General features: G+C 49.8%; 2 protein-coding genes across 6 annotated transcripts; both read right to left on the reverse strand.

Annotated features, from left to right (window-relative positions):
- Positions 1–317: 317 nt before the first annotated feature.
- ITGA10 (integrin subunit alpha 10) lies at positions 318–16,548 on the reverse strand. 4 transcript variants are annotated; one of them, XM_045478935.1, is made up of 30 exons: positions 16,362–16,544; positions 14,618–14,729; positions 14,314–14,476; positions 14,015–14,106; positions 13,676–13,790; positions 12,550–12,677; positions 12,235–12,383; positions 11,416–11,566; positions 11,046–11,211; positions 10,840–10,913; positions 10,467–10,611; positions 10,133–10,281; positions 9,762–9,905; positions 9,430–9,633; positions 9,002–9,132; positions 8,281–8,447; positions 8,046–8,188; positions 6,678–6,791; positions 6,392–6,477; positions 6,095–6,236; positions 5,833–5,925; positions 5,597–5,673; positions 5,362–5,451; positions 4,865–4,943; positions 4,585–4,698; positions 4,246–4,326; positions 3,980–4,093; positions 2,596–2,691; positions 2,203–2,316; positions 318–1,906 (listed from the first exon to the last, which is right to left on the reverse strand). In XM_045478935.1, exons 3-30 carry the CDS (start codon positions 14,420–14,422, stop codon positions 1,841–1,843), a joined length of 3,333 nt encoding a protein of 1,110 aa, XP_045334891.1. In that variant the 5' UTR covers positions 14,423–14,476; positions 14,618–14,729; positions 16,362–16,544; the 3' UTR covers positions 318–1,840. The 4 variants fall into 4 exon arrangements, 3 of the variants coding, with proteins under 3 accessions (XP_045334891.1, XP_045334890.1, XP_045334889.1); XM_045478934.1 differs by having other exon boundaries at positions 9,430–9,630; positions 14,314–14,423; positions 16,362–16,543; XM_045478933.1 differs by having other exon boundaries at positions 14,314–14,423; positions 16,362–16,542.
- Positions 16,549–17,247: 699 nt separating this feature from the next.
- Positions 17,248–22,696, reverse strand: PEX11B (peroxisomal biogenesis factor 11 beta). Of its 2 annotated transcripts, none has more exons than XM_045478943.1 (4): positions 22,574–22,696; positions 21,658–21,773; positions 21,056–21,257; positions 17,248–18,471 (listed from the first exon to the last, which is right to left on the reverse strand). In XM_045478943.1, exons 1-4 carry the CDS (start codon positions 22,627–22,629, stop codon positions 18,066–18,068), a joined length of 780 nt encoding a protein of 259 aa, XP_045334899.1. In that variant the 5' UTR covers positions 22,630–22,696; the 3' UTR covers positions 17,248–18,065. The 2 variants fall into 2 exon arrangements, with proteins under 2 accessions (XP_045334899.1, XP_045334900.1); XM_045478944.1 differs by lacking the exon at positions 22,574–22,696 and adding an exon at positions 22,389–22,562.
- Positions 22,697–22,699: the final 3 nt, after the last annotated feature.

A 22,699-nucleotide genomic window follows, 5' to 3' on the forward strand; every position in this document is an offset into this window, starting at 1 on the left:
TCTTACTGTTATCTGAGCCTCGGAGTAGTTACGACTGGCTTGAGGCCACACAGCTAATAATGGCAGACCCAGGGTTTCTATCTAGGCCTGTGTGCCTACCAACCTACACATTTTATACTCTATAATCACATATGTAAGGTGAGGATTGCAGGAGGCTAGAATGCATCTCCAGTGGGAGAGTCACAGAAAATATTTCAAGTATGTCATAACTTTGCCTTCCAGGAATTCAACTGTATAAGGTCTCGGGTGGTCCAAGAATCTACCTCTCACCATTCCTGAGCAGTCCATATCCTAGGGAACTCAAAGAGAACCAGAAGTCATTTGACACTGAACTTTATTTGTTCGGACCATCTGATATACTGTTCACCCTGCTGGGAAACAGAGACAATGCCCTGTGCAAAAGGCCGGAAACATGCCAAAATAAACATTGAGGCCAGGCCTCAAGAACAGCCCTGGAGGACAAGTTCTGTGGCTGCTTGTCAACTGCCCAATCAGGTCTCCTGTCTTCTCAGCTCTCAATGGGTGCTGATTCTTCAAATGGCTGTCAGAGCCGCACCTTGGAGACCAGTAACAATTTCTTTGATTACAAAGAAATATAAGTCACCCAGTAGTTGGTGAGAATCTAATTATCTCTACTGGCCATGACCACAAAAATGGTGGGGTGGCCCAGAGACGGAAACTGGGAATTTCCGGTAGATATCAGGCAAGGGCTGGCAAACTGATTCCACCACAGAAGCCCTACAGGAATGACTGCAGTTGCCCCAGAAACATGTGGCTATTGGTGCTACATAACCAGTGCTGAGCAAGTAAGGGCTTGCTCCCCAGAGACCTCCTGCCACCCACTTGGTTAATGCAGGCCTGACTCGTTTGGACCCCACGGAGTGGCTGCATCTCAAAGCTGGTGAAAGGGATTCCCACGATCAAGAAGAAATCCTCTCCCTTCTCTCTGGTTTCCATAAGGAGGCCCAACGAGGGCTCAAGAGTGTGTGAGGTCCGAGAGAGGAGAAAACACTGCCTAGGGACCCAGCTCTCTCCACTGGCCATGACCGAGACAACAGGACCATTTTCTGCTATTCCAGGACTAGCCACCTGGGGGCACCCGGCCCTGGCTTTGCTCCCAGGGAAAGCTGCGAGTTGGGAAACCCTGGCCCAGCAGGACTGGGGCAGCTCAGTTTCCCAGGCACCTGAGGGCGGGCCAGCGCACCACAAAGTCTCAGGTTTCAGGGGGACGGCAGTTGCCCGTCTAAAGGCTTCTCTGTTCCTTGGAATTGTACAGAATGTCTCTTGTGGCTTTTCCTCCTCCCTCCTTTTTTCCTGTTGACTCTCCCCATCCGGCGCTCTGAATCACCCGACTCCACAGGAAAGCAGCAGATGTTGACTTTACTTTTTGAAGCCAACATCGGCTCCCTCCTGTGGAGTGGGGAGCAGGCAGGAAGGTGAGAGGCAGGGGAATGGAGGAAAATGGCCCCCATCTTCTCCAATTTTGAGGCAGGGTATAGGGGGAATCTGAAAGGAGTCAGGGTCCATAGGCGAAAAATTCTTGATTCCTGGGATAAGGGAAATGGAACCCCAAACCAAGGCCCCGGTGTTGGCTGTGGAACCGGGATGGTGAGGGAAGCACAGGGTGAGAGTGTTCCTGGTTTTGGTGTCAGCCCCTCTGGTCTGAGGTAAGGCCTCATCTCTTGCCAGCAGCATCCTCATGACTCAAAAGTCAAGTGAGGCTGCAGGTCTGGGGAGACAGTCTAGAAGCTTCTTCTTGTCCGAGCCCCCAAACCTCAGCTCTTATGCAAGTCTTTTGGAGAAGCTGCCAAGGAGGACTTTCTAGGGCTTTATTCTATATTCATTGCTCCAATTTCTCTTCTCTTTTTTCTTCCTCAGGGATTTTCTTACGGGCAAAGAAGCCAAGCTGTAGAGGAAGAGTTAAGAGTCATTGCCAAATGTCCTGCCTGGACACCTTGCCAACAGCCCTCAGACATATCTGAAGTCTTCGCTTTTGTTTTGCTTCCAAAAATGAGATTCTGATTTATTTTATTTGGCTTAGCTTAATTCAACCAACATTTGTGGAGTATAGTGAAAGAGCTCCCGGCAGGACACCCACAGCCTGCTTAGCGGCCCATCACAAACCCTGTTCTCCCTGCTATGATCAGGGAGCCCTCAACTCGTGGGCATCACGCCCCCTACTCCCACTGAGGCAGTGCCTACCTTCCAAAGGCAGAAGACAAGGAGAGCAAGCAAGAGCAGCCCTCCCAGGACACTGCCAATGAGAAGCCACAGGGAGATGAGGACAGGGCGGGTCTGAATCACCTCCAGCAGGCTCTGTAGGGGAAGGAGACTTGTTTCACACTTGTGCCCTTTCTCCCAGCTAGGCTCGCGCACATGATAGCAAAGCCTCGAAATGAAAGAATAAAAAGAAAGAAACTGAGGCAGGAATAAAGGCAGTGGGACCCCCGCCTCCTGATCGATCACTTGTGACACTTCAGCTGCTGCCTAATGAGGATGGTCTCAGTTATGAAAAAGTTCCCCCTCCCCCCGCGCCCTTCTGCCAACCCCACCCTCACTCTTTGCACAGCTCTCCGGCTCGGGCTCCAGTCCCACCTCACTCCAACGAGAGGCTTCAGGCAGCTGTAGGACACTGCCCTCCTTAGCTCCCAGCTCAAAGGTGCTGACCACCGTCAGGGACTTGAATTTGGCCTGTGGCGCAAGTGGATGGGAAGACAAAGTGAGCCATCATCAGGTGGTGTGGCTCTTGGAACCCCAATGGCAAAGATGAGGCCAGTAGGTACAACTTCCGGTGCCTTCCAGACCAGAAGAAAAGGTTGGAGACCAATGGAGAGAGAGAGGAAGGGTAACAGATGGAAAGCCTGTGGTCCTTCATATATGGTGTTGGCTCTACCCAATATTAGTTAACTCCCCTTCCTTTGACTAACCCCTAGCCCTCCTTTAGGTTGAAGTTTAGATGTCAACCCCTCTTGGAATTAGGGAGGTGTTTCCTCCTAACCCCTATCAGCCTGGATTAGGTCATAATATTCTCTTTGCTTCTCTTTCACCACTGGACTATTAGATCCTCAAGGTCAAGAGCAGTGTCCGATAAATTTATTGATTTATTTTGTGTGTGTGTCCTATAAATTTAGATGTCTCCAGTGCCTAGTGCCTAGCACCGTGCTAAGTACATACTGGTTTCTCAATAAATCTTTATTGAAAAAAAAATAAGTAAATGAATGAAGAAAGGATACCAAAGAGCAATAAAGAGAGAATCAGACTTAGGGAAGGATGGTGTCTCCAACATAACTTTCCTATAAAATATGCCGTGTGCTATTCAAAGTAGATAGCCCTTAGTACCACATAGCTGTTATCATTAAGGTGCCATTTCCATGCTCAGAAACTCACACTGACTCCTGACTGTCTATCATATTAAGTTCAACTTCATCTCCCCAGCTTTAGAGAACTTGCATAACCTAGATCCCTTTCGGCTATATGATCTTGCCTTCCATTACCCGCCAATACATATCAGGCATGTAATAATCAACTGTTTATCCATGCATTTAACAGAAATGTATTAAGTTGCTATAATGAGTAAGGCATGGTGACAAATGTTGGGGATATTCTCCTCAGTGTCTACCAAATACAGGTCCTTTTATATAGTAGGCACATGGTGGATTATTAGTTGATTGAATTTAGGTATCCTACAAATGTTGATTATTGATAGAGCACTAAGGGATGATAAACAGGAAAATACAAGGAGAATAACTAGCTTTGATGAGTCCATCTCATTATTCATTTATTCCTTATAACCTCATGAAGTAGGTATTATCTTCCCCATTTTAGAGAGAAAGAGTAAGAATCAGGGAGATTAAATAACTTGCTCAAGGTCCAACAAGCTAGTAGGAGGCAAAGTTGGAACTTGAACATGAGTCAATTCCAAAACCTATGCTGAAGTTCCAGGCCGTAGCGGAAGAGGAAAATAGAAGAAAAGATTTACCCTCCGGAAAAACTCATTGTGAACCAGCCTCAGTAGTCCAACAGAGACCTCAGTTCCCTTTGCCAGCCTCCCAAGATGGCACCTCACGACTTGACACCGAGTGTTGCTCCCATTCTTCCAGAAGAGAGAGACAGATCAGGATCTTGGGATGGAAAAATCCCTCGATCCCCACTCCAGGCTCCGCCCCCGTCCCAAGGCTCCAAACACTACTGTTCCCCATTGCATTCCCATTCTGGACACCTTCTTCACCTTCTTGTGAGCCATACCAGTCTGTTTGTGTGATGAAACTCCTCGGGGTGCACAAGGGGTCCTGGGGGCTCGGTCAGGTTCTGTACTGTGCAACTTGCCTAGAGGGAGATGCAACTTGAGCCACCCTCTTGATGGTGAGAGGCCAGCCACTCCAGGGTGACCAGGAGCATGCTACCCACGCTCCGTGGTTCTTCCCTGGGCAATCCCTCTCTTTCTCCCCCAAAGAAGGCACCTGTGTAAAAGAAAGGCCTCCCAGAGAGAGGAGCCCTGATGGCAGTGACCCCAACAGAGAAGGAGCTGGGTAAGTTCACCAGATCAAGGTGGCAGGGTTCCATGCACCCTTAGCCTGGACTCACATTGTTGGTGATGAACTGAGACAATGACAGGAAGTAATTGCCCCCATGGGCCACAGCTGGAAGGAGGGCTGAGATGATGAGGCCACTGACCACATAGCAGCCAAGGTTCTGGACCTAAGAGGAGGATTGGAAGTGGGAAGAGGTGGGACACAGAAGACCTTTCCTCATCTGTTCCTCTTCACCCTAGATGCCACTGGAAATCGAAGAGAGACTCTTCCCTCCTTTGCCCAGCACTCCTCCCCCTCCCCCTGCTCATGCCAAGGCCCCTCCAGCTTCTCACCCTAAGAGTGGTTTTGAATTCGGGACCCACTGGGAGGGGCCCATATGGGTGAACCTCATAGCGGTGCAGAGTGGACTCACTGCGTGGACACCGAGTCAGGAAGCACAGGGTCACAGCCATGACACAGACACAGGGGCACATGATCAGCACACAGACATGGATTCAGGGAAGGCAGGGCCAGCACGTGGATAAAGGGATGGGGGTACATAAAGAAGACAGAAATGGAATGTGACGTAGACCTGGTACAAACTTTATGGTTGCACCCCCTACCCTTCGCCCCAGCTCCAATCCCTAGGGCCTAGAGCCAAGCCCTATACCTAGGAAAGTAAGATGCTCAAAAGGTTCGACTTGAGTGGGATTCAGGGCAAAAAGATGGAGCAGCCCCAAGGGTTTGCATTTGGGGAAAACACTGAAACACATGGAAGGAAATGGAGAAAACACAGAGTAGGGGTCTGGGGTCAGGACGGACGGGGTCCTAGTGGGGAGCTGAGCCATACCTGGAGAATAGGAGGCGGGGCTCGTAATGAATGTAGGCTGAGGTCTGGGCTGTGTTATCTTGAAGGGTTCCGTTTCTCTCCAGGCTATTGCTGTAGGGTTGGGGGAGAGGCTCACGTCCCAGCCCACTCTAAGACACCCCACTCTGGAGGAGACGAGTCACCGCTGTTTCCACCAACCCCCTCCCCCCGCAAGACTCCACAGGAGAGGCTGGGAGGAAGCTCCCCTTGTTCCCACCTGGTGGCAGTCAGCCTCACGAGGACCTGGCTCAGGAGGAAAGAGCAACTAAACTCGAACTCCAGCAGAAAGTTCACCTGGAGGCAGGTGGTTTGGGGTCAGGGCATGGTCCTCTTGATGGGGCCAGCACAGAAGAACAGGAGGCCTCGTGGGCCTCCTTCCCTAAACTCCCAGGACCCGCAGGTTCCAGCCCCTGTTCTCTCAGAACCTCTTTCTCATCCTGGGCCCCTACTCACCTTGGCTCCAGCCTGAAAGACAGGGTGCCCCACACTGCAGAGCCGGACATGAGGGGAAGGGGCTGTGCATTCCACCTTCACGGGACTGTCCCTCTGAGGGCAGAGGAATGTGGCGGGGGCTGGAGCTGAAGCCGTCAAGTGTCTCCTGCCCACAGCCTCTCAACACGGAGCCTTTCTCCAGAGCCTTTTGCAGCCTAGGCCAATACCCCAATCTTCCTCCCCCTCCTTCCCTGACTCCTCCCAAATCTCCTCCCCCAGGTACCTGAGGTGTGAAACTGGCCAGATGGAGGTTTCTAGAGAAGCTCAGGTTCAGGCTAGCGTTGTAGGCATTTTCCTTCCTGTTCTCCAGAGTTGCTGATACTAGCACTTTCTGCCGACCTCCTCGAACCACGAAAGGGTCCTTCCTAGGAGGGGTGGATAAGGGAGAGCCCAGGAGTTGAAAAGCTGCCAAAGGCATCACTTCTACTCTTCTGGGCAAGAAACAACCCTCCAGCTCCCTTCAAGCTCCTTCTGGTCTGTCTCAGGTCACCCTGGTTTGGCCAGTTCACATCCATCCCACCTGGAGCCTCTGATGTCCATATCGGCATGAAGCACCAGATCTGTGACACATTCATTGTCAGGGCCACAGTCCTTAGAGAAGGGAACCTAGAGGGGAGAGAAGGGGCTGAAGCCCGATAGGAAGGCAAGCAGAAAAGCATGGAATTAGGGGGAAAGGGAAAAGAAAAGAGCGGGTGCCCGGGTCAGATTTGGCTGTGAAATTAGGTCTCGGCCCTCCGTGTCTCTTGAATTCACTGAGAAGGGCAGTACTGGGACCCAGGGGCAGGGCAGGGCTTGGCATCGCTGACCAGCTTTCGTATAGAGGTGGGTGAGCCCTCATCCAGCACAGGTCCTGGCTTCGTGGTGTTGTCCAATGCAAAGGTCACAGTCAAGGCCACTGGCCGGAGGTAATCTGAGGTATCCTAAAGAAAATCAGAATCAAGGATTATGGGGAGCCAGGGGTTAGGGGTACAGCCCAGGCCCCCATAAGAACGTGATTATTACAGTGATCAATTACCGAACACCTTCTATGTGCTGGGTACTGTCCTGAGGTTTTATCAGCACGATTACTTTTAATTCCAATACAACTCCCACACTGTAGTTATTATTAGTATCTCCTCCTTTCGGGTAAGCAGGGAACCTGTGGGGTGCAGGTTATGTGACCTGCCAGAGTTCACGAGTGGTGACCGGCAGAGTGAGGCTTCAAACCCAGATCAGCCTGCCTCCAGAGACTGAACTTCCTCACTGCCCCAGCTTCAGCTCTGGCTTTCTTGCCAGACCCAGCAGAAATTCCCCCTCCAGCCAGCCTGCCCCTCACTTCCAGGCCCTGACACAGAGCCAACTAGACAACTAGACAACTCTTAACAAGAACCTGTATGTGCGTTAATCTGATCAAGAACCTGCACTTGTGTTATTCAGATCAAGAACCTATATGTGTATTTTGTTTGAGGCACCTGCCTCAGTATTATACACGGTGTTTGCTATGGATGCGTCCCAATTATTTATTTTACCTCTGCTTAGAGCCTTTGTGTTGCCTTCCCCACCACCTGACTCCCTCTCTCCCAAAGCCAGTGTCCTCTTGAACAGTTTCCAGATTTCCGTAGCCATACCAAAGCCGGATGTTTTCATTCGTTTGGATACCAGTATTTATGGATCTCTAACTACGTAATTTCTCTCTTCTTTCTTTCTTTTTCTTTCTTTCTTTCTTTCTTTCTTTCTTTCTTTCTTTCTTTCTTTCTTTCTCTCTCTCCTTCCTTCCTTCCTTCCTTCCTTCCTTCCTTCCTCTAACTGGGGCCAGTATAAGATCCCAGAGGCTGATCTGCAAATCAAGCTATTTGTCTTTGTGTGTGAGACCCTGTATTCAGGGTTGGGTGACTTTTCTAAGAGAAATACTGGGAGCGGGGAGGGGGTTGGTCGCATTTTTTTTTTTAACCTACCTTGGGGTAGCGGGGGAAATCCTATTTTTTACAATATTTTTGTTTTTCTATTAACCTTTCCTTTTATCCTTGAATTTTTACTAAATTTCCTCTTGACTTAAAAATCTTGTTTCTAATTTGGGAATTTGAAATCTTGGTACTTAATGTTATGCCATTTTTTCCAAAGAGTTCAAACCACTTTAATACCAGAACATGGTAAAATATTTGCAGAGTCTGTCCTGTCTTCCTGCCCGTCCTCACCAGCACGTGGAAGCTCAGCTGCTCACAAGTGACGTTCCCAACACTGAGCCGGAGCCTCCGAGGGGACAGCCTCTGGCCTGAGCCGTCAAACACAGCACGAGCCCCTGTGGTCCACTCGTCCAGTGACGCTGTGAACCGCAAATCTGGATGGGGCGGGCAGGAGCGAGGGTGGAGAAGGGTCCAGGGACCAAGGCAGGTGGGCTTAAGGGTTACTTAGGACGCTCCGGTCACTCACAGAATCGGCGATCCCAGTGGCCAGGGGTGCGAGAGGTCACTCGGAAGCAAAGGGCTGCAGACAGGCAGGCTGCCTCCTGGCCTCGCCGGCTGCAGTCCCTCTGAACCACACTGATGGCTGGAGGGGTCACCTCCAGGGAGGGGGCCAGGTGGACAATGGGCCGGGAGCTGGGATCAAGAAATTCTAGCAGTAAGAGGAAAGCCCTTGGAGAAAGATGATCCCCAGTGCTTGCCTCCCAGAGGTCAAAGGAAAGAATGAGAGGCTAGATGTACACGTGTCACCTCCCCGCCAGAACCTTTAGGCAGAAAGATAATAGCTAACACTGAATAAGCACTTGCCATGTGCTAGGCACTGTGTTAAGATCTTTCATGATTATTGCATTTAACTTTCACAACAAACCTATGAGGTAGATTCTGTTATTATTCCCGTTTAAAATTTTTTTTTAATGTTTATTTATTTTTGAGAGAGAGAGAGAGAGAGAGACAGAGCATGAGTGGGGGAGGGGCAGAGAGAGAGAGGAAGACACAGAATCTGAAGCAGCTCCAGGCTCCGAGCTGTCAGCACAGAGCCCGATGCGGGGCTCAAACTCACGAACCGTGAGATCATGACCTGAGCCCAAGTCGGTTGCTTAACCGACCGAGCCACCCAGGCGCCCCCACAAGCCTTTGCTTTTATCAGTTAGGTTATGCTGTCCACAGCCTCCTGAGCTAGGACTGCTCACCTAAGCAAAACGGCTGCCCCTTGGGCACCCACAGCCACATCTACCAGGTCATCTCCATCCAGATCCAGCCGGCCATCCACACTCCGGCCGAAGTAGCTGAGGGCCTGTGGCATGGAGATAGCAGCAATCCTCTGAGAGGAAGAGAGGGGAGACTGAGCAGGGACTCTCACGCCTGGTGACCCCGGCCGCCCACCCGGCACACAACAAGGGGTAAGAGAATAAGAAGGAATAAGAGACACTAGTCTGTACTTAGGAGTCCCTAGTACAGCAACCTGTACCCTACCCTACCACCTCACCTTTTTGACTACTGATAAAAAAACACTTGTCCAGTTTGGGTCTCAAGGCCAGGGAAACAACGACGAACAAGGAGCACACCCCCCTTCTCCTTCCTCCCACCCATGCCCCTGCTTTCTCTGCACGCTCCTGACCTGGGCGGGACGGGGCCTGATCCCACTCTGGGCGCCGTGATACAGGTACAGTGCTCCATGGTGCCCGTCCTCCAGGGGCGCCCCCACAGCCACATCAGCAAAACCATCTTGGTTCAGATCAGGAAGGGCACCCATGGCAAAGCCAAACCGAGCATCCTGGGGGGGTTCTGGCTGAAGTGTTCCCTGGAGTGTCAGCAAGGACTGCTGGCGGGGGGGAGAAGACAGAAGACGCTGATCTGGTGGCCCCAACCTCTCAGCCAGCCCATGAACATACGTGCCTTCCCTCCCTCCTTCCCTCCACCGCCCCCACCACAGACCCCAGCAAGTCTCACCTGACCCACCAGATACACATAAACACGGCCTGTCTCCTTGTTCTGGGGTCCCAGGAACATGGGGGCAGCCACAAGTAAGACATTGGTTGTTCCATCCCCGTCCGTATCCAATGGACAGAGCTCACTGCCAAAGTAGGAGCCAATCTGGGGAGTAGCGGGGAGCGGTGACCCCAGGGAAAAAGGAAGGTGATTGTGGACAAGTGAGAAGCATCGGCCAGCCTGCCAGCGTGGTTCTCACACCCCTGACAGACTCCGCCAACCAGAACTGAGCAAAGATTTTTCAGGATCCTCTCTTGGTCCTTCCCATTCCTCCCCCACAGCCTGAAGGCCCCTCAGGATCCAAGCGTCCCACCCTCTCTTGGATGCCCTACCTGCTCCCCATGGAGGCTCTGGGCAACCCTCACAGCCCCATCTCTCTTAAGCTGGAAGGCGATGACCTTTCCTCTATGTCTAAACCGAGGAGCCCCTGAGAGAAAGAGGCGGCGTCCACCCCGCAAAAGCATGGAGGAAACAGAGTAACCTAGAAGTGGGCAGGGAATCGGGTGAAAGGAAAAAAAAGATGGGGTCAGAGTAGGAGGGGTCCCTAAAGGCACAGGACGACGTCCCAAGGAAAGTAGCAGATTGGTGAGAAACTGCTCTCATACCCCCCACTGGGGAAACAGTTCCTCCTCACCCCCTAATTCCCTGCAACCCTCTGCTACTTACCTAAGTAGGCTGCATGGTTCTGCAAAGCAGGGGGGAACTCATCTTCCAGGGCCGTCCGTGGGGGGAAAAGGCGGTGACCTTCCTCAAGCCATAACACAGAGCCCCCCCAGTCATAGGCCCCCACCATTCCAAAGAGAATCCCATCCTGTATGGCAGAAACAGATGGGGTCGCTTGAAAAGACAACAGGAAATAAAGAGTAAAAACTCCAGGAGTGAGAGGGTCACTAAGACTATGCTGGGGGCAGTTGGAAGGCATGGGAAGGTCGGTATGGACATTGGTTAAAGGAAGAATCTAGAAGAGCTCTGGGTTGAAGTTGCCTGAGTCTGAGGTGGAGAAGAGTCAGATGTTGAGAGGGGTCAGAGTCTGTCCAACCTTCAACCGATGAGTAGAGAAACCAATCTGAGACATTTCCAGCCCAAAAGAGCTTTCGTTTTCTCCACGGGACCCTTGAGCATGAGAAAATATCAAGGTAATATCAGGATAGACATTTCTTTGACTCACTGAACTCACACCAGAACCCTGCCTACACCCAGAACTCCTCCCTACCCTGTCCCCCATTTCTTCAGGGAAGTCATTACCCTCAAGCCCAAAAATCCGGTCTCCCAGCGCATCCACAATGTCCGTCAGTACAGCTTCATCTGTGACATTGAAGAAGAATCTCTCATCTGGATCACTGGCAATAGTTCTGATTTCCCGCAGGAAAGAGCTGGGGTCTCGCTGTCTCCGGAGGTAGTGGCCAAGGACCTGGGGTCAGGAGAGCAAGGTGGGGTCAGTTAGCTGTGGGAAGTGAGGTGTTACAGCTGGAACACAACACAGCCGACTAGAGTGAAAGAAGGGAAAAGAAGAGGCTGGCCTTTGGGGAGTCATTAATGCCTATCTTCTTGAAGTTCCCCGTCCTCGGTGTCACCATCCCCCCTCCATCCTTCCAGATCTGGAGTAGATTCTCACCGCAATCCCATAGCGGGTCACTCTCCCAGCCTCACAAGCCTTTAGGGCTGCAGGAAGTTCCTCTCCATCATGTGACTCTCCATCAGTGACAACAACCAGCAGCCTGGCCGCCTCTGGCCGGCCTCCGCGGGATGGACTGAATCCTTCTGTGCTGAGAAGAGAGAGAAAAGAGTGAGGTGTGATCACGTGTATGGAGACACACACACACACACACACACACACACACACACACGCCACTGTCAGCAGTTCACTGAGGTCAGGCATCTTGCCTTTTAGTCCACCTCCCTGACAGTGGAGACTGGCACACAGGAAGGGCTAAAATGTTTGAATGTCATAGAGCATGGGCAGCAGCATATCCTCAATGCAAATAAATATAAATGCCATTCGTTCATAGATTCATTCAGCAAAAGTTACATTTGGGAGAGGACAAATATCCAGAGAATGTGGAATAAAGGAGAGTGGTCAGGACAGGGAAGTCTTCCCAGAGATGAGTTCTGAATCATGTTTGGCAAGTGGGCAAGGACATAAGTGGTGGAGAGTCTGAGGGCCAAGATCAAAGCAGGAGGGCAGGGATAGAGAGAGTTCTGTCTACGGAGATAAATAACATAAATCAGGGATGTGGAAAGACACAGACGTATACTTTGAAGAGAGTGACGAGAAGGGTATGCAGTGACGGCCAGCTTAGCCTTCCCCAAAAGTGCACACAAAGAAAAGCATGCAAGACATTTTGGGATGGACACAGTGGACTCCAAACCCTCCCCTAACCTTTCTAGGCCCTCCCCACTTTGGCCTCCCAGGCTCCCCTTCCCAATGCCTCACCAGGCCACCAGGATTGCTTGGGCGGTCTTTGTTTCTCGTCCCTCTCGCCGACTCAGGTTCCTGGCTGCCCTCACCACTTCCTCCTTGGTTCGGAAATCTCCCAGGGACCACTCGTGCACAGGGCTCTCCCCATACTGTACCAGTCCCACCTGAGAATAAAGCGTGCACTCACATGGAATGTGTGTGCTGAGGGAAAAGATAGTATGTGGGGGCAGGGAGATGGGCATTTGGATACTACTGAAGACACTACCTACATTTACCTCCTTCTCTCCCCGTCTCTCCCTGTCCAAGCCCATCCACATTGCCTTCTCTTACCTGTATCTGCTCCGGGTCAATAAACAGTCTCCCTACCAGTCTTCGTAGGAAAGTCTGAACTTCAGACCAGGGGTAGATACTGTTGGAGCCATCCAAGACGATGACAACATCCATGTAGGTGGGACAGCCTAGGAAGAGGGGTATGCTGATGGGGAACAGAGGGGTAGAAGGATATTGGGCACGCAGACAACAAGGGAAGAAGTCACAGGAGGGCACGTTCCATTCAAACAATTATTTGGCGCTTCCGAACATGCAAGAAAGGTAGTATACCAGGCCCTGGGTAAATGCAGAAATGAATAAAAGAGGACACGGGCATACATACAACTTACTAAAAGAAGAAGAAGAAGTAGAAAAAGAAGGAGGGAGAGGGGGGAGGAGGAGAGGAAAGGGAGAAGGAGAAGGAGAAGAAAGAGGAGGAGGGAGAGAAGGAGGGGAATTAAGTGCTAGGTAGAAACAGAGCACCACTCTGTGCTTTGGGAGAAGAAGAGGTCAGTTCTGATTGTGGGGAATCAAAGACGTAAGCAATAGAAAGATGTCTGAGGAGAGGGGAGCATTTGCCTGGAGAACACTTTAAAAGGACACGGAGGTATAAAAATAGATGACAAATAGAATGAGGAGGGAAATGCTCTGGCAAAGGCATAGGGTGTGGAGGGTATAGTGAGAGGTTTTTTTTGACATTGGTGAGATCAGTTCATGGAGTCTTGATGCCCTGGCAAAGAGTCTGAACTCTTTTTTTTTTTTTTTTTTAATTTTTTTTTCAATGTGTATTTTTAAGAGAGAGAGAGAGACAGAGTGTGAGCAGGGAAGGGGGAGACAGAGAGGGAGACACAGAATCCGAAGCAAGGCTCCAGGCTGTGGGCTGTCAGCACAGAGCCCCACACGGGGCTCGAACCCACTGGCTGTGAGATCATGACCTGAGCCGAAGTTGGACGCCCAACCGACTGAGCCACACAGACGCCCCCTGAATTCTAATCTATTAGGAAACATGGAGCTTTAGGCACATTAGGTAGCAACGAGGAAAGCGATGCAGGCCCCCTGTCCAGCATCAAACCGTGTTGACCCATCTTTTTCCCACCCTGCACCCAGTTCTGGGGACTGAGTCCTTCGGGCCCTTCTTCTGGCTCACGTTGTGCAGTGGGTGCCAGGCTTCCCTGGGGCCGGAACGAAGCATCCACATGGGCACATATCCCAGAGCTGAAGACAGAGGAGCCACAAGCACGAGACCAGAGAGGGGCACAAGCCTGGGGAGAGTTGGGAGAAATATTACTCCCAGGCTTGGGAGTGCTCTCTCAGCACACACTCCTAGTCAAAGGAGGCGCTGAAACCACTCCCTGGGATTCCCCTCCTTGCTTTCTAGGGTTTTAAACCTCTTGACCCCTCCAGATAGACTAGGTCCCCTTACCATACTGCTCTTTTCTCTGCCAAATCCTTCAGAGACCCCACCACCACCCTTTCGTTAGCTCACCATGAATCCCCCATCATTGTCTGTCTCTAGTAGAGACATTCCGAGGTGCATATTCATAGCAGGATGAGATGAATTTCCCAGGGGATAGTCACCTGGTTGGAAGGGGGTGGAAGAGAATGAGACCATGGGATCACACATGGGGTGCTTGGGTTTAGGGTGATTAGGAGAGAAGATGAGATCAGGATCAAGTCAAAGATAGGGAGTGTGTGGGATATGGGGGTAGGGTGAGGTATAAGGGGTCAAAGCTATTAGTGTAGCAGGTTAGGGGGTAGGAGTAGAAGACCGAGGCATCTTCTTACCCAAGTGGCCCTTGGCACATGGGGCACTGTGGGAGCCCCCTATGGGGCAGCGATAAACGTCCCCCCTTCTGTCGCCTGAAGGCCCATCCCAGGGGGCACCCACCAGCATCCTGGGAGGAGGACACGAGTATCAGCATTGTGTGAACATGACCTTTGAGACAGGCTGGAGGGAAAATGCATGGGTGTAGCAAGCCTGGATCCCCGGCCACTTCTCACAGTGGCCTTGCCATCTGCCTTGCCTCCCCTTTAAGAGCTCTACCACAGTCCCAAACCCACGGCCCTCTGGTTTCTTCCTCTTCCTCACCATCGACGTCCACCCCCAACATGTTGCAAGACACTGTATCCAAATTCAGCCTCGGGTGGCCCTGAGAACAGGCGTGGGCGGTGTACATCCAGGTTAAAGGGGGAGCATAGACCTGGGGGGTGGGGGGGCGGCAGAAGCAGTCAGAGTGGTTAATGAATGCCCAGAGAGGCACAACCAGAAAGAAGCGCAAAGGGAATACTTATATCTCAGTCTATATCCCTGTTTCTTACTCAGAAGTTGTCCTGGCCTCTGTCAACATCATGTACTCAGAACTCCAAGCAAGGATGGTCTCCTTCCAGTATTTGGGTCCAGATGTCTAACCTGTGGCTCTCTGCCATGCTGGTGCACAGCTGTATTTCCATTCCCACCTCTGAAATCTCATTCACAGACATGTCTGGAAGGGTCAAGTTCCTCTTTTCCACATCATTCCCCCTACACATCCTCCCCCACAAGCTGTAAGAGTCAAAGAGGGAGAGGGCCTTTCTGAAGCCCAGAACAACTATGCCTTCCAGATTCTCCCCAAACCCAGGACTTCAGGGAGGACAAGAGGAGGCTAGGGAGTACTGCATGGCTAGGTCTCTCCTCGTTCTGTCTCTTTCTGACTCCCAGTGTCGTTGCCACACTCTCACTCTCTTTCTCCAGCGTCTAGGTCTCTGCTTGATTCCAGTTCTGAAAACCTCAGTGGTAATTAACTGGGTGGGGCTACTTGACTGCCCACACGTATGGTTTGCCATCCATCCTCACCAAGAGACCCGTCACCCCAAAGTTTCCCACAGCCTGCTTCTTTTCTAACTCACCCCCCCACAACTGCCCCCTGCATACCTGTATTTCTTAAATTTCAGCCCACTCTAAAGACCCTCCCCTGACTCATATCCTGGCTGATTCTTCCCTGCAACCCCAATCCCTTTAAAATCAGAGCTAGAATGGGGTGCCTGACTGGCTCAGTCAGTAGAGCATGCTACTCTTGATCTCAGGGTCGTGAGTTCTAGCCTCCCATTGGGCTCAGAGTTTACTTAAAAATAAAATAAAATAAATTTAAAGAAATCAGAGGTGGTATTTTAGGAAACAAAGATTACAGGGCACTGGTGAGGAAAAATTCCAGGCCTACAGTCCCTCCCATGGTCCTTCCCTGACTAGGTCTTGCTCTTTCCTTTCAAGCAACCCCCTCAGGCCACCCCTATCACCCCCACCACCCATGGCTGTAAGCTCTGTCTCAAACCACGCTTCTTTTCAGAAAGGTGTTTTCTATGTGAGGTTTTTTTTTGTTTGTTTGTTTTTTTGTTTTTTTGCATCCAGGAAACTGGCAGAGCCATATGACCAGCAACTAACTCACTGGTTAGATAAACCAAGAGTTCTGACCACACATTTATGCCTCAGGCTCCAGAGACCACCACGGGTAGAAGGAGGTTGGCAGGAGGATAATAGGAATCAGATTAGCCACGTGGAAGGTCACATCATATTTCTTTTGGGACCACTTAACTCTTGCAGGGCTTAAATATTTTAGCCAACTGGACCCAGAGCTGACACAAGGCCCTGCCAGTCTCAATACCGAAGCACTCATAATGTGTGGGCCTAAGAAGGAATGCCCCCGCCCCCTGCCACCACATACACATACACACACGAAATGCAGAATGTGTTAACCTCTCACCCTAACCCCCAAAGATGTCAGCTCCAAAGGTCCCAATGCCAAACAACCCATACACCTTCCACTTCCACCGGAAACCAAGAAGTTAACCTCCCTCACCTGTCAGGAACATCACGGGCAAGAGCAGGTGAAGGATGTCGGGGAGACCCATGCCTGGTTGTTCTCCGTGTGAGAAGTCCTCTGTGCCTCTGTCCCTCTCCTTTTCTGTTTTCTTTACTTTCCCTCCCATCCTGCCCCCTCCCACTGGCAGCTAAAAATAAAATTGGAAGGAATGGGAGGAGTGATGGTGGGGAACTCCGGGGAGCCCCAGACCAAGGAAGGGACCGAGCCATCTCAGCCTATTTCTCTGCCCTGGTGCTGCCCCCTGGAGGCATCGTGTCACTATCCAAAGAACACAATTCTGGACTTTCTGCCCTTTATTTTTCTTCCTTTTTCTTCTCTCCTTTGTAGTTGCCAGGCAGTAATGCTTCCCTCGGGTTTGGAATAGACAGTAGGCATGGGAGGCAGATACCTTTTACTTCTTAACCTTATTTATCTCACCCCGGGAAATGGAAAATGAGAGAAGTGGTGACAGCGATATCGTTTCCCCTCCCACCCAGGAGTCCCAACATGTGAACACAGCCAGCCCACAAACCAAACCTTGCCAGTCTCACTGTTTGTGACGCAGCCTATGTTGCCTTGCGGCATCACAGCTTTTGGAGGGACCAGGAACTATGAACCGGTACGGGGTGTGCTTTGTGGAACTGGCACAATTACTTTAATATTAGACCCCCTCTTCTCAACGAGGCTATAAACTTCTAAAGCTGGGACCATGAAGCTTCCGAGCTTTTTGGATCTCTATCCCTTAGTATTATGCCCCGCATCGTGTAGGTGTTCAGTGAAAGTCTAGGTGAGGATGCCAGTGGCTAATCCCATGGAAAACCCACACCACAGGAACAGGAATTAGAGGCCTCAGATGACAGAACACACAGGACCAGACCAAACATCGATGAGCAAACTGATCTTTAATGTGCTGACCTGAAAGGCCTGCTCTCCATTGTGGGCACAGGCCACAGCTATTTACACAGAATCACTGTACAGTATTTACAGCAAGATGCCAGACACAGCATCATTCTGGATAGGCAAAGAAGGGGTGGGAACAGGCTAGGGAACAAAGCCCTGAAATAAAAGTGTAAGTGGAAATCTGCAGGTGTGAGCAGAGGGAAGGGCCAAGTCATGAGGGAGGCCGGTGAGGTAGACATGAAGGAAGAACCATTGCACCATCTCTGGTGTGTAAGGGGAGAGTCCACTGGGACAAAAGTCTTTAAAATTATGACCTGGTGGCATTTGAAAGGGATAAAATCTGCTACAAGTCACTTTTGTGAGGAAAAAGATGAAGGCAGTTAGAACCTCACAGACCACACCTTCTACCTCCCCTTACCAAAAAAGAGTAATTCTGCTGCTGCTTAAAATGCCCAGGACAGCAAACGGAGAAGGTAAAAAAAAAAAAAAAAAAAGATGTAGAGACGGAATCTTAAATAGACTCAGAAGAGACAAAGTAAAAGGGGTCAAGAGAGACACAGACATTGCACCGGAGGAGGAAAAAACAAAAACTCCAGAAGATCTGAACATCAGAATCACCCCGTTGACTTCATAAGTCACCTCTCCTCACCTCACCTTTCCCAAAGCTCCTCTCTCTTACCCCTGAATCCTGGGATTTTCACTTTAACCGAGGAGGAGAATTAGAATGAGACTGGTATACTGGGGACGATCTAAGATTGCATCTTACCAATTCAGATCCCCTCCTTATCTTGTACCAGAATATCAGGGCTTGAGTCTTAGCCAAGGGCAGATTAGGGTAAGAATAGACAAAATGGAGGACACAAGGCCACAAAGCCCCACAATCCCAGGGCCACAGCGCCAGAGGCCTAGTTTGTCCAGTGGAATGAAGAGATCACAGGCATTTCTGACCACATCCAGCAGAAGTGGGGGATGACCTCGAAGGATCCGAGCCAAGAGTAGGACTCGGAGCTGGAGCTTGAGAGCCAGATGAGGCAAGCCTCCTCCTGGAGTCCCTGGACCCCCAGGTCCTGCATTTTCAATTCCTCCTGGGGCTCCTCCTCCAGACCCCTTCAGTCGCCGGCTACAAGCTGAAGACTCTTGTTCCATCAGTAGGCGAATCTCATAGGCATCACGGCTCAAGTTCATGATGAGGGAAAAGAGATAGTACCTGGGATACACAGGCAAGAAGAGTCAGTAAGGGCAGACAGTAGCCACTAAGCCCAACAAATAGAACACGTAAACATTTTTTTCCCCCGTAATGAAAAGGGATTATACATTGGGACACCAGCAGTAAGTGCTATTAGCCACTATTAAGAATGTCTTCCCAGCTTTCTGTAACTAATCAGCGTTTAGATTAAGATCCAGTTAAGATCCTGGCTTAACATCATGAGCATCATCAAACCATCCAAGTTCAACCTCAAATCTCACTTGCCCACTTGGCAAGCCATTAGCACACACACATTTGACATGAACTATAATAATGCAAACGTTTTGAGAGAATGAGCTTCAGTTGTTTCAGAAACTGAGACACATTATAGATCTTTTAAATCCCATCCTTTTGTTAAAAAAACAAACAAAACAAAAACAAAAATGGAGGCCCAGAGGTGTTCAGCAACTTGCTAAACGTGTTAGATTATCAATTCCTTAAGAACAGCCTATGTCTGGGGCACCTGGCTGGCTCAGTCAGTAGAGCATACAACTCTTGATCTTGGGGTCGTGAGTTTCAGCCCTATGTTGGGCATAGAGATTACTTAGAAAACAAACACCGAACAGTCTGTTTTTGACTTTTAATCCACTATGACAACACTGGTCTATGCTCCATATAATTGCCCTACCTCTAAAACACATCCTGAATCCAACCCCATCTTTCTCCCTTACACGCTACCAGCACAGTCTCAACCATCAGCACCTCTTGCTTGAACTACTACTTTACGCATTTAACTGGTCTCTCCATGGCCACTCTTGCCCCCTGCCCCCAACAATCTAATTTCATCACTCCCCTTCTTAAAACTTTCCATGGTTTCCTTCCTGTCCCATTTAAGATGAACTCTAGACACCTTAGGCAAGCTTTCAGAACTCAACGTCTGACCCTGCCTCTTGAACAACATCTTGAATGTTTCTTGCCCTCAATCACTATGCTCCAACCATATTAGTTTCTTTCTATCTTTTGATCTCATCAAGCTTGTTCCTGTTTTAGGACCCGTATACTGCCTCATCTATCCACCCGGAATATTCTCCCTCCAAAATCTTCACATGGCTAGTGCTTCCTTGCTCTTCAGGCCTGAGCTTAAATGGCACCTTTTCAGAGAGTTCCTCATTCTAAGGTAGCGAGCCTTTTACTCTCTACCACACGACCATAATTTAATTTCCTGCACAGCACTTAACTACTCATATTTTTATTTATTGTCTCTTTATGTTTGTCTCCTCCCATTACCATGTAAGCTCCACTGGAGCAGGGACTCCTTTTATCTTTACCCTTGTACCCTTGTCTAGACTAGTGCCTGGCACACAGTAAGAGCTCCATAAATATTTGTTGAATGAAATGCATAAACATGGCATATAAACTCTTCTAGGGAGTTGCTTTTCCATAACAGTCCAGCCATGCCTTCACTCCCATCCTTCATACACTATAAGCCATGTAATAGCTGTAAATCACTGATAAACATGAGGAGAAAAGCAAGACGTAAATGGAGATGGAAAGATGCTAACATTATATAACACAACAAACAGAATCACAGGAAACAAAAATAAAAACAAATACAAATGATGTGTATACAGATAATTTTAATCCCAAATCATATTTCTCTCCACCTTCATTACCCGCCAGCTCCTTAGTCCAAGCCAACATCATCTCTTGGCCATATTAGGACATCTCCTCTTCTGCCCTACCGCAATCCACCTTCCACATTGCAGCAAGACAGATCTTCTTTAAACACAATTTGAATCATGTCACATCCCTGTTCAGAACCCATCGTACTTGGGATAAAATTTAAACAAAACGAAACCAAAGAATCCTACCCTTGCCTAAGAGGCCTTGCACGAATGATCTGGCCCCTGCATACATCTCCAGCTGAAACGTACGCCCTTCACTCGATACTGTTCATCATGCTGGCTTCCTTTCTATTTCTCTAATTCCACAAAATATGTCCTGGTTTAAGGCCTTAGAATATGCTATTTTCTGTTTGAGAAGGTCTTCTCTGCCACTGTTGGCTTTGTCTAACTTGTACTCAGACTTCAAGTCTAAACTAAAACATTACTTTCTCAAAGAGTTCTTCCTTAGCCTTTCAATTGAAATCGGCCCCCCTTGTTATACATCTCATAACACTCTGTACACTTCCACAAATATTGGGTTTGGTATTTGTCTTAATATGGCTCCCCCCACTAGACTAGGAGCATAAAGAGAGTGGGAACCATATGTATTTGCCTCTTTGCTTTATTCCTTAGCCCATAGGAAGCACCTCCTAAATATTTTTAGAATGAATGAATGAGCAGGCAGTGAAAGACATAATCTGTGGTATAGACAGAAGCACAATGAAATCAATATAGTATCTTAGGCATCATCATGGAGGAAAAATCTGCCTTCCATCTGCCTCCATTCACTATCCTCTGATAGTTTAAAATCTAAATGAAGACCGGATGCCAAGTGATTAAGACGTGTATATTCTAGGAAGACCCTGAAAGATTTTTCACAAAAGGCAAGGCAGGCAGTACAGGGAATACAAAAGGTCTTGTAGGATAAAAGGATATCAAACCTGAATGAACGCTGGGCCCACTTCTCCTGATCCACACGGGGAGCTAGTCCAGATTTTCCAGCCCACAGGACATTGTCACAGGCGAAGTACAAAGCTCGATTGAGGTGACTAACAGTGATGCAGAATCTCAGGACAACATCTGATAAGTGCACAGCTCGTTTGGCTGACTCAAGGGCATCTGCTGAGTTACCCAGTCGTAGAACTTGTGGGGATTAGCAAGGAAAAGCAAGGATTTGGAAGTAGAGGCAAAGAGAGAGTGAGGCACAGAGAAAGAGAAAAGAAGGTGAATATGGAGGAAGTGATAGGAACAACATTTTTTTTTTTTAAAGAGGAAAATCAGTTCAAAAAACTTTTTTCTTCAAATTTTCATCAACTCGTGTCCCAGTTTGGTGTTCTCAGACCTGCCCCATTCTCTCCAATCCTTCATTGGCCTCTTACCCCTGTTCTCTGATCTCAATCAGGAGGCCTGCAGAGGATAACTGCAGAGCCAAAGGAGGGGCAAGAATGGGCAGAAGAGGTCAAGAACAGGAAAGAGGGACTGAGGGAGAATAGCTGGGGATGGAGAGTGTTGGAGTAATAAAAGCAAAAGCACAGTTACTTACGCTTTCTTCCTAGGCTCAGATGACTCTCCAGTTGTCGAATTTGTTTCTGTAACTCAGGACTGGCCCCATGTTTTTGTAGTGCATGGCCAAGAAGGGAGCAGGCATACTGAGCCGCCCTGGAGGAGAGGCCAGGCAACGTAAGGTAGAGAGACCTCCCTAACCTACCCCTCAAAAAGTCTTCCAAGAGGCAAGTAATGACTTCCCTATTCCCAGTTTCAGACCATTCCCTGTCCTCCTGTATACGCCCGTATCTTACCATTTCTCCTCCAGGGCAGGGGAAGGGAAAAGCTTAAGGATAAAAAGGAGACTAGAAAGGGTTGAGGGACACCACTTGGAGTTGAAAAAATAAGAGGTTTGACCATGATGAAGTCTGAAAGGGACTCTGAAGGCAGCAGGGGATCCATCACAAGCACACCCGTGTGAGAATGTATGTGATACGTAAGGGAGTGGGGGGCAGACGGAGAGCAGATTATTCTTCAGAATAGGTGAACTGGTAGATTTCAAGGCCCCCTAGCTGAATCGAGACCGGAAGACAGGGCGGAGGCAGAGGAGTTCCCGGATAACAGCAGGGTTAGGGGACAAGGGAACGAGAGCCACTCAGCTCTGGGGGCAGAGTCTGGCTCTCCGTCGCGGGGCGAATGCTCCTCACGCCACCACCGCCCAGTGAGTAAAGTGTTGGTCTTATGTGGACATGGCAACCCTTCGCGGCCTCCCCGCTGGCCCACTCGTGCCTCAGTTTCCCCATCCTTCCGGTGAGCAGAAACGAATCATCTCACGGCCCGCTCAGATCTGCTCCTGGCTGTCCGTCCGGGCCCCCGTAGCCCGAGCTGACCTTTTGTGACCCCCGTAGTGTGAACGGACCTCGCCTCACGAGGATCTTCTTCTGCCCCCACCCCCATTCCTATTCGGGCCGCACCTACACAGCCGTTCCCGGGCCTGGCTCTGAGCACTGAAGCGAACCCAGGCGTCCATGACAGCGGCAGTCCCAGCTCCGCAGCCCCGCGCCCGCCCCACTTCCCGCCCCTAGTCACGCCTCCTGGAC

This window comes from Leopardus geoffroyi, chromosome C1 (genome assembly GCF_018350155.1).
Source record: "Leopardus geoffroyi isolate Oge1 chromosome C1, O.geoffroyi_Oge1_pat1.0, whole genome shotgun sequence".
Lineage (NCBI taxonomy): Eukaryota > Metazoa > Chordata > Mammalia > Carnivora > Felidae > Leopardus > Leopardus geoffroyi.

What these genes read in the sequence shown, in the direction of transcription:
- PEX11B (XM_045478943.1), bottom strand. Translation starts at nt 22,629, where the DNA reads ATGGACGCCTGGGTTCGCTTCAGTGCTCAGAGCCAGGCCCGGGAACGG. An exon ending in GCCCGGGAACGGCTGTGTAG is followed by an intron (nt 21,774 to 22,573) that starts GTGCGGCCCGAA and finishes CCTCTCCTCCAG; the next exon opens with GGCGGCTCAGTATGCCTGCT. An exon ending in TGGGCCCAGCGTTCATTCAG is followed by an intron (nt 18,472 to 21,055) that starts GTTTGATATCCT and finishes TGTGTATCCCAG; the next exon opens with GTACTATCTCTTTTCCCTCA.
- ITGA10 (XM_045478933.1), bottom strand. Translation starts at nt 16,491, where the DNA reads ATGGGAGGGAAAGTAAAGAAAACAGAAAAGGAGAGGGACAGAGGCACA. An exon ending in TGGCCAGTTTCACACCTCAG is followed by an intron (nt 5,926 to 6,094) that starts GTACCTGGGGGA and finishes CTCTGCCCTCAG; the next exon opens with AGGGACAGTCCCGTGAAGGT. An exon ending in CTCAGTTCATCACCAACAAT is followed by an intron (nt 4,327 to 4,584) that starts GTGAGTCCAGGC and finishes ATCTCCCTCTAG; the next exon opens with GCAAGTTGCACAGTACAGAA.